We start from the raw sequence: 17,221 nt of genomic DNA on the forward strand, positions 1-17,221 counted from the left end.
GAAGATACGCATCTTATGGTAGAGGCATGGCATATCTATAATGGTGAAAGTGCATGCGTGAGTCAGCCTTCGATTACTTTACATAAGGAAGAAATTAAGTGCCTTAACAGTTATCTCTCACGTAGACCGGCACATGTACCCGACTGACACGTGACGATACCATTCCTGAGCTTGCACAGATGAGTTGAGAGTCTGCGTTCATGTTGTCCACTTCTCTACTCTTGTGTCCTGCCTACATGCCTCACCTCTTTTTTGCATTATGAATCCTTACCAACTAGCTCAGCTTTCTGTTGTTTTGAGCATTCCATGCCCAGAGCCACTCAGGCATAAGACAACACAGTGAATGTGTCATCGATGCTTCCTTGTGGAATGTGTATTGGACCCAGAATCCTTTCATGTTCTTGCAAGCAGCATGGTGATCTGCTTTTGGCAGAACTGAATAGCCGTAATTTGCACAAGGACTCTGTTTTTCTAGCAAGTTCAACATACATGCTCTTTGCTCATTTTTGCCTCATGACGTATAGTGTTCTTTAGATGCCATGTCTTGCTTAGCAGCATCTGCCGAAATAGCGCAGTTTCATCGGCATAGAATGTTTTTGACAGTGCGAAAAGTCATTGCAACTCGCTCGTAGAAGCACATTTGGAGGGAGCCACACAGTGCAGTATTCGATATACAGTCAAATCTCGATATAAAGAATCACGCAGTATCGTCAAAACTCATTTGTTATTTAGAAATATCGTAATGAAAAACTTGAGGTTATAAGCCAGTGGACAAACCTAGGAATGAAAATGACGTACCTTGGCAGTAGACGTGTGTGCAGACAAGCATACTCTCAAATAAAAATGTTTCACTCACTTCAAAGCTGCTTTATTTGAAAAAATCGGTGATTTTCTTCTGGTATGTGCAGCACGCACGACCGATTAGGAATGCGTCTACATCTTCCACTTAACCCGCCGTGGTTTCTCAGTGGATGTGGTGTTGGGCTGCTGAGCACGAGGTCTCGGGATCGAATCCCGGCAACGGTGGCCGCATTTTGATGAAGGCGAAATGTGAAAACGCCCGTGTACTTAGATTTAGGTGCATGTAAAAGAACTCCAGGTGGCAGAAATTTCCGGAGTCCTCCACTATGGCGTGCCTCATAATCAGAAAGTGGTTTTGGCACGTAAAACCCCATAATTCTTTTAATCTTTTACTTAGTGCAATACCTCATCGGGTATGTCATTGCACTGAGCTATGAAAGTGCGGACTTTGTTCATGCGCACTAAAACATTAATGTTTGACACAACCTCATCTTCTGTGTTCAGTGACCCACAGTAGTCTTCCTTCGTGTTGTCATTGCCACTGGAGATGTCCGAACGCACTTAATAATCTCTACGGTTGTCAGGTCCACCACCGTTAGTGCTGCGCTGACTCTCTCCACGTACTGTATTTACACGATTTCAACTTGACCTATTTTTTAAATAGGTCAAGTTTTGGTTTTGACTTACAATCGAAACCAAAACATGTCACCGGCAAAAAAAAAAAAAAAAAAAACGAAAAAGAAAAAGAAAAAAAAAACAAGACCAATGGGAACATAGTTACATAGCTACAACATAGTTACAATTTTATGTTTGCTCTATGGCCTTATCTGTAGCTTTTCGCTATCCCGCGTGTTCGCTTTTCGGAAGGGTTTTTCAACATTTTTGAGAAATTTACAGTGCCCACAACACTCATGGGGGGTATTGATAGTTCATGGAAGCGCCGCTGTTCCATTCGCAGCGGCACCCTCAGAACGGCGGCGCTTGCGGGGAGTATCGGAACTTAATGGAAGAGCAGACACCGCTCACGTGTTTCTATTTCCCTGTAGCTTGGTTTGACGCGTTTGACTCGACTGCCGGCTACGTGCTACTTCCATGCTTCCTCAGTCATCATGAGTGCTCTAGGCCCACTAATCATTCAGCACTCGTTCACAGCAATGTTCAAGAGGGCTGCCATCCTTTAGGCCGAAAAAAATCACTGCGCAGTGGGCTGTAAGGTCGGTGTTTCTGAACGGGTGGTACGAGAGTGGCGACGCGCAGCAAAGCGAAATTTTCACCTGTGACGGCAAGTGAGGAATTTCCCACTTATCATCACAGGTGAAAATTTACCACGTGCCGAAGTCTGGATGCTTTCCGGAGCTGTAGGCCAAGCTTGCGGCGTACGTCGCCGAATTGCGTGATCGGTCCCTGCCCGTAAAGTGTGACATGGTCATGAAACAAGCCCGGATCTTCGCCTTTTAAGGACCTGCTCCGCCATGAGTACGAGTGGCTGGCGGCAGAAGACCGCGAACTTACGCCAACCAGACCTGTCAAAAGAGCCTCCCTGACGACCGCGCATGGTTGGGCGCATTCGGTGTGGGCTGCTGTTCAACAAGATGTTGTGGTGCGGTCGTTTGCCAAATGTGGAATTTTGCCGGATGACAACACGCTGTGGGACCGTAGCAGCGATGACGATGGCAGCACTAGTGAAGACTAGTAGTCCAGTGACCATGTCAGCTACTAATAAATTTTCGTTATTGAATGCGCCCTCAAGTATGCTCCTTTTTTTTTCTTTTTCTGTCACACGCGATATGGGGGGGTCCACTTACATCTGAGTCGACTTACAATTGTCGAAAGGGACGGCAGGCAGCAGTTCCGCAACCTTGGTCCACAGGTCTCCTGGGTAGTTGTCGGTCGCCTCCAGGTCACCTTCAAGCTGAAAAGGCGCTTTCACAAGCCCTGCTTTACACTAGCAGTTGCCAATGGTGGACGCCTTCAAGTTCCACCAAGCTCCTGTGAGCATTTTCACTGCCTGATGAATATCGATTACAGTCGGCTGCTTTAGGCAAAGATTGATAATTAGCCGCTGCACAAGGTGCTTAAGAAATTCTGCTTTCACACTCTTTATAATGCCCTGGTCTAGGGGTTGCATCAAGGATGTGTTGTTTGGCGGCAGAAACTCCAAGCGAACATGCATCAAGCGAACATTCACCATGTGAGCAGAGCAGTTGACAACGAGTAGAATTCTTCGGTCATCCCTCCTCATATGGTCATAGAGTTTGATGAGCCACTCAGGAAAGAGTTCTCTGGTCATCCGGGCTCGTTTGTTGGCGCAGTGGTCACACAGTAACAACATGACGTTTTTCATACAGCGAGGCTTCACGTACTTGCCGATGATGAGTATTTTTAATTTTCTTTGTGCCTGTTGCATTGCAGCAGAGCAGGACTGTCGCATGAAGATGAGACTTCTTCCCTCCTTTGCACTGCTGCCCTTTAAGTGCATCGTCCGGTCTGGCAGCAGCTGATAAAAACATGCGGTCTCATCTGGGTTGAAAATATAGTCTTCAGAGTACGATTCAGCCATGTCTAGAAAACTATCATTGCACCAGGAATCCGCACCTTCTCTGTCAGCAGCTTTTTCTTCGCCCGAGACTACCTGCCAAGTTATTCCATTCCTTTGGCGGAAACGAAAAAGCCAAACCCCACTGGTGTCACACCCAGTTATTTCAAGTGAATCAGCAAATTCGAGGGCTTTTTCTTGGAGCAATGGGCCAGACACAGGATCATTTTGCAGTCTGGCATGTGTGAACCACATGAGAACAGCTTGGTCCACAGTTTGAAAGTTTCCAAGTCCAGCCATTTCCTCGTAGCAGTGAGTTGAGATTCCCAGTGAAGCTTGACAATATTGTCTCGGTCTTTCAAAATGGTCGCGACGGTTCATGGGGCAATTCCACGCTGTCTGACCACGTCGATTTGCTTTTTCCCTGCATCAATTTCCTTCACTACGTCCAATTTGTCCTGCAGTGAAAACAGTTTTCACTTCTTGGGGCTATCGCTAGCTGCACTCATCGTTGGATCTCGTGCGAACATTGCCAAACCTTTGTCGTGAAGTTCTTGGTGAAGTTTGTGGTGAAGCAGTTGGCACTCGACATTGTAGTGATGATAGCTACTCTGAAATGGTGATGATGGCTAGTGCACTCACGGTTTCTGTTTCACGCGAGAGTTGTGACGCTGTTACTTTTAGCCGAATTCATAATACTGATGTTCCTCCGTTATAAAGGGGAAGATAAACTATGTGCATTATCGTGATCGTGTCTGCAAAGTATTACAACGCTATGCGCCGCGGAAAGATCCGAAATTTCAAACTGAACGCTGTTTTTTCTTCTCCTCGCGGCCACCGTGCTCCAAGCCGGAGGACGACGTACTCGCGTCCCTGCACCTACATACTCAAGTCCGCAATGTAATGTCGCTCGTGGTGACATGCGACTTCGGGAATTATTCAAGGCACCATTTGTTATTTGAGTGATCTGTTGCTTGAATTGATGAACTGAAGTTTAGAGAAATAATAAAACACACAAACGGAATGTCTGCGCGTCTTTTGTTTTACTTTACACCAAACCAAGAGAGATGTACTTCCATTTTGCCTGCTTGCTCCCGCAGTCGTGCAGTTACGAGCACAGGTACAAAAACTATGCCATTTTCTACCGTGTTCGTGCGCGTGACCATGCTCTACAATCCGCTTGTTCTGCCACAGTATTCGTGTAGCACCGAATTATACCGCTAGTCATGTGTCCTTGTGCACAATGTGCAAAATTGTGCGCTGCGCAACACGATAACAGCTCGCGCACATCACCGCCAGCGGAAAAGCACATCGCCAAAAAAAAAAAAAAAAAAAAGAAAGGAAGCAAGGCGAAAAAGAAGTGAAGGTGGCGCCCGTGACGCATTTGTCACGCAATCCTCGAGGTCTGGCATGAGAGAATGTAGGGAATGAATTTCACATGCGAAGGCTAGACGGGACGAGTGGAGAGGGAGTCTCACTATGCAGTGGAGCCCACCTGCTGAAATTATAAGTTTGTGACACTGAAATATTTATATCTCTGCTATCAATGAGCTGACTTGAGAAATTTTTACGGCAAGATGCTCTCTAGAGGACACGTAACAACTTCCAGCGTATAACCAAAATTTGCTATGGGGCCTGGTGAGGGGCCCTTTAAAGGGCCTAAGTATGCATAAGTATGCCCAAGTATCCACTAGCGATAACGCAAGCGGTGTCTCTTTCTACTTGTGTGTTAATGCTTTATTGCTTTATGCTCATGAATTCGCGCGCGCGCGTGTGTGTGCGTGTGCGCGCGTGTGTGTGTGCGCGCGTGTGTGCGTGCGCATACTAAATGACCTCACAGAACCAAATCATTATCAAGGCAAATGCATGCACACCAGCGGAATTATGCATAGATAATTTCTTTCCCAGTGAGCTGGCCAACAACTAACGATCAATCGCAATGTCGCTGGTGGGTTTGATACCAGTGCAAAGGCCATAGTAGAATAACTTATCCTTTCCTTGATCATAATGAAATCATAATGAAAGCAGTGCTTCCTGCAACCAATGCAGTCCTGAAACCACGCAGTTTTGAAAGCCTACAGCCAACATTATGCCTTGGACAAAACTAAACAAAAAAGCAAAAAAGCGTTCTCGTCATTGCTATATGGTTTCCACTGATATCTAAGTGCAACAATATGAACTTCACCGCTCCACCCTGCCTATAGTCTGATACAACTTTAGAAAAAAGGGGAGGCCCCGCCCAGATGACCGAAGCGCGACAGCCGATTGCCTCCGCAACTAAAATAGTCCCACTCGAAAAATTGTGCTCCTGAAATGCGCAAGTCCCGGTATAAATAAAGACTTTTGTATTTTGATGACTGCTTTAGTAGAGCTCTCATGTGCTACAGCACATGCCGGATAGCGACAGAAAAATAACCCCGTGCCTTCTAGAACGCTGCCCTTCGTCTGCTCCTTAGCTTCATTGCAAGTGACAAAAGTAGAAAGAGCAGCTCTGCGTGGCTTCTGCACTTGTGCGCATGTGCATGGCGTATTTACTGCTCGTTTTCCAAGTTTAAAATGAATCAGTTGCTATTGAAAAAGTACTTATATAAAACAATGCATTAATCGCTGAAGCACACAGCTGACGCGACTTGGCCCAGTTCGAAGCGCGGACGGCCATCTTCGTCGGCGGGTCACAGGCCGTCCGGCTAATGACGTCAGTCCAGAGTGCGCGCCCATTGGTGGATGCTCGTGCGCATCCGCATCAGAGGAGTAAACGCCCCCCTTTTTCTAAAGTTGTATCAGACTATAGATGCTAGCGCCACAAATGCCACGTTAGCATCACACATTCGAGACGCTGTGTACGTGGTGTACTCCAGCCGTCCCCTGGATTAACCGATGCTCAGCTAGATACGCCCAAATTAACAAGCTTGGTGCCATTAAATACTGCACACACTTGTCGGGACCAGAGTGCAGGTCCGAATCATCCAATTTTCCAAATTAATGTGGATCAAATTAATGAGATCATATAGTACCTACATCTTTCATATGTAGTGCACTACTCTCTGGTCACGAATGTTAGCAGTGAAGGAAGTCTCCAGTCTTCGCAGCATTGCAGGCTATGTATAAAATGGAGCATAATAAAACCTCACAAAGCACTCAGGGTGGCATGGCGAGCAATGAAGTGTTGCAATTTCCGATCGTACACTGCTTCGCAAGTGCATTCTAGCAAAGGATTCAAACCCAGTCACACAACATTCCAATAAGATGAGGACTAGCACTTACCTTGCAATCTTCCCATCTCGTTGTCATCAGATTCGCTGTCTGCAGTGCCTGAACTGTTACCAACTCTACTGGCAGCTGAAAAACAAAAGACATACCTCACTAATAACTTCTGTTTTCTGCTGCTTTACAGAATTCATTTTACAAATAAAAATATTGACGACGCAGCTATAGGAAAAAAAAATGCATTGTTACTTCCATGTGCTTAAAATAATGCCTGCACAAGAAATACAAACCTGCAACACAAGGTAAGATGTACATCGGGAGTTTCAAACATGTTGCTGCATGTACAAATGGAGCTCTTATCAGCATACGACACTTAAGTTGACGAAGAACTTGGGCAACTTTTTCCTTTGCCTTTATTAGCGAGAAAATGGCCTGTGGGGCTATCAATGCACCATGTCAAGTATATGGTGCAAGGTCAGATGTAAATCCGAGACCGCAGATTTGCAATAACGAGTGTCACACTAATACACACACAATGAAGTTGAAAAATTAATATTATATTATGGGATATGTGCCAAAACCACTGTACGAGTATGAGACACAGTAGTAGGAAACTCCGGATTTGTTTTTTATCACCTGGGGTTCTGTAACCTGCGCTTAAATCTAAGTATGCAGATGAACGTTCTTGCATTTTGCCCCTATCGAAATGCAGCCAGTGTGGCCAGGATGGAATGTGGCCGCGACCTTGAGCTTAAGAGCTCAATGCCATAGCTACTTGGATACTGCTGCGGGTTCTACCTGCGCAGGTAGCAGTGGTCTCAAGCTTATCTGACACTGGGCCGTACCCAGTTGACACAGCTTCTCAAGGGTCGCACCACTAGGCATGTGGTGCCCTTTTCTTGTCCCTTTTCTACTCCCCCGCCCCCCCCCCCTCCCTCCTTTGGCAGTGCTTGCCTGCAATGCACAGAAATTCTTGCCAACCAGTTGGCACATAGGAGAGGGCGCCGCAGTTGACCCTGCCTGCCGATAGGTCAGTGCGGTTATTGCAATTCAAGGAAAGCACGGTTTGCGAAACCGCCTGCTACGTAAGCGCAGGCGAGGGTTTCCTTTTGTGCATGTCTTCCTTGGCATTTGCCTCTCCCGCTCATTTTATTATATGTTGAAGGGTGGGGAGTGTGAGGATGGGGTGGGGAGCCTAATTTGGAAGTGTGCTATTATCACTTTGAAATACAGTCAAACCCGGCTATATCGAACTCGCAAAAAAACGCCTATCAGTTCGATATAAGCCTGCTAAATAATTGGATGTCATAAAAGCACATACCATTTATAAAATCACTTTATTGAAGAAACTAGCTTAGTTTCTTCTGCTTGGGCAATTTCGCTGCCTGCGACGCACGCACTTCCCCACGTTGTCTAAGGAGTCGGAGCAGCTGAGGCCGCAACCTTCCGCATTCGCGCAGAAGCACCGGACTAATGCGAGTGCACCAATCACTTCGGAGGATGTAAGCAAAGGACCGTAGTTGCTTTCCTCAGTGTGCCTACTTTCATTTGTGCTCGGTACGATGTCGGCGATGTAGTCTTCGTTTCCGGGCTCTACCGTGGTCGCGACACCATCATCTGCACTCACAAACTCGTCCACCTTTGATTCGAATATCCCGGAAATTTTGACAGCTCGCTCCAAACTTCAGCAACGGCTTCGTCGCATTCATCAGCATTTACAGTCATCACCGAGCACGCGGAAACCGGAACGTATGAAGAACCCCTCGTACACGGCCGTGCGTACGCGTCGGGCGCCATGGGCACCGGGTTGCGAGTCTGGCCACTTTAGCCCTAATCGTGCAGAGAGTGCTCCTCGGAATCTTGCACGCTGCGGGGACATCCAACTTCTCATCGCGTTCGACGCGATTTATGATTGCGAGCTTCACGACGAAAGGCGAATTCTGCCGCTTCATCACGGCAACACTGCGGGAGAAGGCCCACAAGGCGCAAACACGATTAACCAGAAAAGCAGCCAGACAACTCGCACTTTTGCCATCTTGCACGAAGAGAGCAGAAGAGCCTCTGATTGGCTGTCTGAGCAAGCGCTGAGGCGGGCCAGGATCATTTATTGCTGGGGAGTGTCCATAGATAGTGATCTAAAGAAAGGAAGGACGCTTGATTCTGCAACCCGTGAGGGGAGCACGGCGAAGCGTCGTCAGGGGAGAGAAAATGGAAAGTGAAAGACGATAGAGAAAGAGGGAGGATGTGGCCTAATAGACTCCACTATGCGCGACAGGGGGAGTGTCGACGGCTCGCCAGAACAGCCCGAGGCAGCGTGGTCACAATAGGGAGAGCGGTTGGATGGAGCCGCGCCGCCGGGTTTCCCCGCTACCATGAGGGAAAGCCAACTTCTGGGGGCACTTTTCCGCCGCTTGACGTTCGATATATCGGGAGTCACTGCAATATTTGTTCGATGTAAGCGTAATTTTTGCTATATATACTCATTGTAACTATACCGTGACCAGAAATTGTTCGGTATATAGAATAATTCGATGTAAACGGGTTCGATATAGTCGGGTTCGACTGTATCTGTGTGCTGGTTATTCCACTGGCAATATTAGTATTTTTCTGGCACAAGAACTGCTATGTCTACCTCATTATGTAAAGGAACCCCAAGAATTGGGCAAGTCAGGAGAAGTGGGTAGCTGCCCAGTTGAAGGAGAAAGAGGAAGTGCACAAATTAGTAAGGTAACGCATCTGGGAATCTTGCTGGCCGCATGTGGCCCACATGTTCGAGACCCCTGCTCTCTAGGCCATACAAAGCTTTTGCTTCCTTCAACCCTATCCCTGCCGGACCTTTCTGACCGTGACGCACCCTCAGTATCGGCTTGGTTTCAGGGAACGAGCATAACAGGGAATGAACATAGATATTTATTTTTTATTATGATTGGTATACAAATAACATAGTCAATGCAATATGCACATTTCAGTGTTCTGCAGCTGTTAGTAAACATCATCATCATCATCAGCCTGACTATAACATCTGTTCAACATCCGAATCTGACGATGCGGAACTCATCTCTTCCTCGCATGAGACTCTGTCCGAGTCCGAATCCGAGCTCGGCTCGTATTCTGAATCGGAATTGAGCCACCGCTCCAATGAGCAGACGAAAGTCCCGCATGCTCAGCCATCCGAAAGTAACCGCGCGCAGGGAGGATGCGCTTTCAGTCGCCCGCACAACGGAGAGAAATGGAACGTTCCGTGATCAAGAAAACAGAGGGAGATGGAAAAAAAGCTAAAACAAAGTTCGAAGGGCTTTACGTTTACTGCTGCAAGTCGGAAGCGAGGGTGCGGCGAGAGAGCGAAAGCAGCAATCGAGTCACTCTTTTCGGAGAGGCAACGGCACGTGCCCCGCAACTTGACGCGCCGTAGCAGACACCAACAGAAGAAAAATAAAAACCTTCAAACCAGTGGAGACGGCAGAACAACCCTTGAACCATAACCACACGAGCGCAACGCAAGATACGGTGAATGCGGAGCCACCACGCCACTCAACAAAGAGAAAGGGGCTTGTGGCAGTCGCACCGTACTTTTCAATACATGTACTAACATGTACTAACACAGGTCGGGGCGAAATTACAAACTTATAGAAAGAGTCAACAGATAGCGTGGCCAGTCCAGGAGCGCCAGCTTTGCGCTCAGGCGCGAAATTTTGAACGCACGATAGAGAACGTACCGGTACATCCGTGACAGCGAAAGGGTTAAAGGAACACTAAGGTAGAATGTTAAGCAGTATTGACAAATCACACTTCTGAAATGCCAGAAACACCAGTCTTACTGTGAGCAGTGTTGGTAAGCCAGAAACAATGCAAAAACGTAAGACAGGCTTGAAGTTCCCATGCTAGCTCCTTGAGACGTCTAAATATTTGGACAGCGCCTATTCAGGACCAGTTAAATATTTTATACGTAAACAAGAATAATTACACTGCATTCTAAAGGAACTGAAGATTTAGCCCATTAAGACCTCTTCTCTGAACAAAAGTTGTCCCAAACGTACGAAAGCACCTCAAAATCAGTGATGTCATACTAGCATACCAACACTGTACCTTAGGAACAAAATTCCAGACAGGAAGCTCTGCCCTTCACTTTCTCTACTAATAGCCAACCTTCTTCCACCAGACCCCCAATGAAAATTAAAAAGTTTAGTACTTCCCTACACTAAACGAATTCAATGTTGCTTTTTAGTGTCTCTTTAAAGCTTTGTACTTTTTATAATTAAGCGTCCCGGACAAGTTGAGCCATGCATGTCAGTCCAGCCTCGGCCAAGAAATTCTTTATAAGTTCCAGATGCAGTTTGTTAATACAGTCAAACCTCGCGATAATGAAAGCCCTTAACAACGAAATTCTCGCAACAACGAAATATTTCAGAGTTCCCGGCAGAGGTACATAAGAGTACATGTATATCATATCCCTCAACAATGACACATCTTCAACCGGCAGCCTCGCAACAACGAAAATTTCTGCCGTAGCGGGTCGCGAGTTTTCTTCGCATAGTTTCAACATATTAAAAGTGAAATCCTGATCAAAAATGCGCTAAAACATCTTTTTAATCACTTAAGAAACTTGCTTGCTGCCACCTGTTGTTGCTTGCTTAGAGGATAGTTGTAGCGCATAACTCGTTTTTGCTGGCAACCAGAACGATACCGCTTGGCCTCCGGCTGTGAATCTGGCAGAAGTGGCCAGGCAACTTGTTTCACACCCCTCGCTGTCCTCGTGGTGCTTGGTCGTTCTGTACAGAAGTAAGCCTTGCGAAATGCCTCCTCCAGTTAAGGGGGGACGCGGGTTTTACATCGCGAAAAATGGCCAAAAAATCGATTTTTTGAAAATCACATTTTCAGTTTCTATAACCCTTTTTCTATCTGATACCCAAATACCATCACTGTAAACCACTTAGAAGTGCTCTAAAAAATTCGTTTTATCAGCCAAGGTGGCGAAAAATCTCGCGGAAATCAAGAAAGAACAGCGTTTTTCATGCCACAATATCTCCGGAACGGCGCGACCGAGCGCCGCCATCTTGGTCTCGTTGGAAAGCGCATTTCTCAGTCTTCAAATTTGCCGCTTCAGCGATCTCCTCCATACAGAAACGAACGCACAAAAAGCAAATGACTGAAGGTCGTGCCGGAATCTGCGATTGACCGCGCCTGCCACGTGACTCCAGCGCGGTTCGCCATTGGTCCGGCGCTCGCGTCGTCTGCTCGGCTCTTTGCACCTCGCGAGTTTTATGTCTCCACTTGCCGTAATCTCGACGTGTCAAAACGGGCGCTACGCGGACATCGCAGTAGCGTGGCCGATCCCTACGCATGTGGACGTTTCAGACTCGCGGCTAAGCATTCCGGGCATCGGCGACGCGGATTTCGCGACCAAGATTCACGCGCGGAATCCTCGGACATGCGGCTAAGCCTTTCAGCACTCGGTGTTTCGAATTCGTGACAAATTCGTATCGCGCACGCAATCTTCGGAAACGCGGCTAAACATATCACGCATAGGTAGTATCAGACTCTGCGATCATGCACATCGCGCGCGGACTTCTCGGACCGTCACGTAATCATTTTGTGCATCGGCGCCTCCGACTGCGCTAATAAGCGCATCGAGTATCGACTCCTCGAGCCCGCGGCTAGGAATTTCGCGCATCGGCACGTAGGACTGCGCGAATGAGCGCATCGAGTGTCGACTCCTCGAGCCCGCGACTAGGCATTTCGCGCGTCGGCACCTCGGACTGCCCGAATAAGCGCATCGAGGGTCGACTCCTCGAGCCCGCGACTAGGCATTTCGCGCGTCGGCACCTTGAACTGCGCGACTAAGCACATCGCGCGTCGGCTCCTTGTATCTGCGGCTATGCATTTCGCACATCGGCACTTCGGACTCGCAACCAAGCACATTGCGCGTTCACTCTATTATCATATTGTCATGATAGCTCCTAACAATATCTATCATACCACCCCTTCATAAAGAGAACCTCACCATGAGCTCTGTTCACTAGGCCCCTTGGGCTGGCACACACCTGGCTGCAGAAGTGATCGAGGCATCATACAAAAGTAAAATTCTGGAAAGCACCTAGCAGCTGCGTATCTATCACTGGCTCTCTGATCCTAAGTTCCACAGCCACTGTCAGGTGAAGATGACTTGGAAGGCTACTTACGCTCAGAGCCTTCATTCAGTAACATGGTCAATTCTACCAAATTAAAAAAAAGTGCCTCACTGATTGTAATGGAGACTGCTATCAATCAGGCAGCCTGCATGTACACCCGTGAGCAAAAGTATACGGACCACGGGAGCGCGTGCCAAACTGCATCGACGCGCCGTCTACCGACGCGGTGCCTGCTGTCGAGAGGGCCGCTAGAGCAGCGGTGCGCATGCACGTCCCATCATATCTGCTGGCCTGACATGTAGCTTTGCCTGACGTGGCTGTGGTGCTCGTAGACTAAACGTCGACTGGGCGTCGTTTTCTATGCTCTGTACTCTGTCGCATCTGGGCTATTGCTTTACGCAGCGGCTGCGGCTGGGCTGGCACGCGCGTCCGCCTCGCTTCGCTTTCCTTCTTTCTTTGGGGGGATTATCGCGCGCCGCACTGCCTTCTCTGACGCCTTTAGATGACTCGCGCAAAATGGCTTTCTGCGGTGTTGTATTATCTCGAACTGTTCCAATGTTCTACTTCTTAACGCGACGGCGGACACCGATTGCAAAACCTTGCTTCTACCTGCGGCAGCAAACATTGGAACAGTTCGAGATAATACAACGCCGCAGAAAGCCATTTTGCGCGAGTCATCTAAAGGCGTCAGAGAAGGCAGTGCGGCACGCGATAATCCCCCCAAAGAGAGAAGGAAAGCGAAACGCGGCGGACGCGCGTGCCAGTCCAGCCGCAGCCGCTGCGTAAAGCAATAGCCCAGATGCGACAGAGTACAGAGCAGAGAAAACGACGCCCAGTGGACGTTTAGTCTACGAGCACCACAGCCACGTCAGGCAAAGCTACATGTCAGGTCAGCAGATATGATGGGACGCGCATGCGCACCGCTGCTCTAGCGGCCCTCTCGACAGCAGGCACCGCGTCGGTAGACGGCGCGTCGATGCAGTTTGGCACGCGCTCCCGTGGTCCGTATACTTTTGCTCACGGGTGTACAACACTGGAACTATATTCATGCCCACAAAGAGTTCTACACTTCGGTTTGAAACCCAGGCACCATGCTCTTTGTAGAGCGTGGTGCTTAATAAAGTTTCTTGTGCTAGTTCAGTGGCCAGTGTGCTATTATTTTGAGAGTGTGCAGTCACACATTTAGTATGGCCATTCTTACAAAACACAGCTTCAAAATGGTGACGTTTGTATTGCTGTAGATTCACTTCAGCAAAAGCTACATTTGTTTGAAACTTCAAATGCGTTTATTTCAGTTCGATGTTTTTGCACACTGTACTCCGCCTTACGGGTGTTTTTTCTGGGTTGTTTTTGGCCATAAATGACAAGGGTGGTATCATTTTATTCGTATTGAAATGATCTGGGGGGTGATGCTATTTTTATTACTCTTGCGCCGTCATGAAAATTACATTCAGGTATAGTAATTGCTGCTAATTAGAAAAAGATGTTCATAATAAATGCAAGATTGTTTTCTTGTCCGCAAAATGCTTCCAAATGAATAAAAATAGCATCACCCCCTACAGTAGGTCTTTAGCAATGGTGCCATGCATTTAGTTTTTGGTTTAGCAAGACGGAATCATCAAAAAGCCCCGTAACGAGTTTGAAATTAACTTGACTTCAGACCTCAATATTTTTTGAACTGCTACAGCTATCAGAAATCTAATTACAGATCTGAAATCAGCACGAAAAATTACTCCAGACAGTGGAGTTTATTAAAGATTCACCCAAAAATAAGAAAAATATTTTTAGAACCCACCTCCCCCCTTAAGAAACGCAAGTTTCTCACGCTATTAGAGAAATCTCAAATCATCGCGAAAGCTGCAACCGGAAAAAAGAAGATGGATATCGCTGTCAAGTTCGAGATACCATGCAGTTCCCTGTCAATGAAGCTTGAAGTGTGCCTACCGTCCAAGGTTTATTCAGAGGATGCTGCTGAACATCATATACAAACACACAACGGAGGTGGACCTTTTCATGGCCCTAGAGATGGTTGGTTGCTGCAGCATGGATGACAACGAAAGCAAGCGTGACAAAAAAGTGCTTCGAACACACTGGCTTTAATAACCAGCAGGCATCAGCTGCATCGTCAGACTGAGCGACCAGCGGAAGGTGGAAGTGTGTTTGCTTACGCGAGGCAAACTTTCCACACTGAGCAAGGCATGGGATGTGCTTCGGTACGTGGACAAAACTGTGCCGGACGGCTTGGGTCTACACGACTTCCTGTCTGTTGACGGTGACTTGGTCATCCACGAGAAACTGGATGATGGACGACGCCATAGTAAGCAGCATGCGCGGCACTGACGACAGCTATGATGGCGACGAAACCACGACCAAGCAAGCGAGCCTGCGAGATGTGCTCGACACACTAGACACCGTGCGGTCATTCCTCGCGACGCATGATGACGACATGGCGATGCAACATATTCCGCGTTGTGAGGATCGAGCGTTAAGACTCCTCCGAAGCCGTGGATGGCAAACCGAGATTACGAATTTTTTCAATAAAACGCGATTCCTCCATTATGTACCTTTTTTGTCTGCCTTCTCTCATTTTCGCAATAACAAAATCCTTGCGAGAATTGAAAAAAATTGCTGTCCCCAACAATTTCGTTATTGCAGGGTTCAACTGTAATCTGATCCTGCGCTACACCAAAGAAATTGTGGACGAATCAAAGCAGTGACACACAACATTCCCGGATGAATTTGTTAGCACATGTCAAGAGATGGTCCCCAATGGAAAACTTCAGAAAGTGGCCGTCAGGACGCGCCAGCACGGCCACGAGTGACTGCCTGTGTGCGCTGTATTGGGGACAATAACAAAGAACATGTTCGATAGTTTCCTCGTCACCATAGTGGTCACACGCAGCACTACGCTCCAATCCGATGCGGAAAGCACACGACTTCGTAAGTACGACACCAAGCCACAATTGGTAAAGTGCCATTGCCTGGGATTGGGATAGTCTAGGTGGAGGATGAAGTTGCAGAGAGGCGTTCAATCGATGTAGATGTGTGTGCTGGAAGCTAGGTTGGTTCCACAACTATTGCAAGGCGTCATATGCAAGCACTTGAAGTTGCGCTGCTACATCTATTCTTGACAACGGGATTGGCTCCTGCATGCTGTCTTCATGAGCAGATTGTGCAGCTTGATCAGCCTGTTCATTACCCATTATGCCACAGCGGCTAAGGAGCCACTGAAATGTAATGTCGTGTCCTTGTTTAACGAGGTGATGAAGGAGCTCTCGGATTTGTAGGACTAGTTGTTCGTAGGGCACTAAACAAATACTTGATTCGGAGGTTATTTGAGGTGCCCAACAACTTTGTAGTTTATATGTTTGCGATTCAAGCAATAATTAAAGAGTTCACTAATTGAAAGTAATTAATTCAGTAATAATTTGCGATGAAAAAAATACTGGCCGGAAGTACATACGACTACGGCTACTATGCAGTCAGTACTATTTCTCTAGAGCTCTTCGGCATTTTTGAAATCTTGGTCAAGTTAGCTAGGACACCCTGTATATATATCCCATTGTATTGTGGCCCCCGTTGGTTGGGATATACAGCCCGCAACCACATGCTCAACAGCAGTGTGCCACAACTAGCCACTGTGCCATCTTGTGGGGAAGAGAGACTGACCGGGTGGCTGGGCATCAGGTGGCGGCAGGTGGTGATTGGAGGAAGAGGAGGCAGCCCCTTGGTCCATGGGGCCTCCTCCTGAGGGTGCCCCCCCGGCCAGCTTGGCCCCTCGGCACGAACGCCGCCGACTGCCGCTGCCACTGCTGCTAGCACACGACCCCGTGGTGGCCGCCTTGCCGCTGCTGGCTGCCCCCCGGGCCCCGCCGCCCCCTTTGCTGGCCCGGCCCCCCGCCGCCCCGCTCTCCAGGGCGCAACTCTTCTCCGGCCGATCCCCCCCGTGGCCCCCTGTGTGAAAGAACGAATATGCAATTAGACCATCCCACGCATTTTTTCTGGCGCCATAAATTTAGGGTCACAACTGCACTTCAACTAGCTGCACATTTGAAGGTATGCAAAAGGGAAAAAATTTTAAATAACAGTACACTGGTAGTTTACACACACTTACTGAACTATCATAGTACTTGTCCAGCAAGAGAATGCCATATTCATAAGGGCTCCCACACAAGAACAGCCATACATTCCGTCAAACATGATCACCTGGGGTCATTTCGTATGTAGGTAACGAGACATAAGGTTTTTTAATCGAGAAAGCATTTAGAAAGGCTTTCTTTCAGCACAGGTAGTAAAGGCAGCATTTGCTGAAGCAATCACGTGAGACAAGATTTGCAAGTGATGGGTTTGCAAGTAAGCATTTAACTAAACTGTCACATTAACTGCAGACACGGCTTACAAGAGCAGCTGTAAAGAAGTGCCCAAGCACCAGAAGAATCATTTATTGTGAAACTACAAAAAACATGGAGCAGTATTGGTGCGCCTGGTACGCCCCCAAACATGATATGGCCCCCCCTTCTCAAGAACCCTCCCATCGAAACAAAGCTTG

General features: G+C 47.7%; 1 protein-coding gene across 4 annotated transcripts in view; it reads right to left on the reverse strand.

The window, feature by feature from the left end:
• Positions 1-17,221, reverse strand: part of ctrip (E3 ubiquitin-protein ligase ctrip) — a 176,418-nt gene that overhangs the window by 148,760 nt on the left and 10,437 nt on the right. For all 4 annotated transcript variants that reach the window (XM_050189402.2, XM_050189404.3, XM_050189401.3 and 1 more), the window contains exons 5-6: positions 16,342-16,626; positions 6,602-6,676 (exon numbers count right to left, since the gene is read on the reverse strand). In XM_050189402.2, the coding sequence (XP_050045359.1) occupies positions 6,602-6,676; positions 16,342-16,626 (360 nt within the window). The remainder of the gene's footprint in view (positions 1-6,601; positions 6,677-16,341; positions 16,627-17,221) is intronic.

This window comes from Dermacentor andersoni, chromosome 2 (genome assembly GCF_023375885.2).
Source record: "Dermacentor andersoni chromosome 2, qqDerAnde1_hic_scaffold, whole genome shotgun sequence".
NCBI lineage: Eukaryota > Metazoa > Arthropoda > Arachnida > Ixodida > Ixodidae > Dermacentor > Dermacentor andersoni.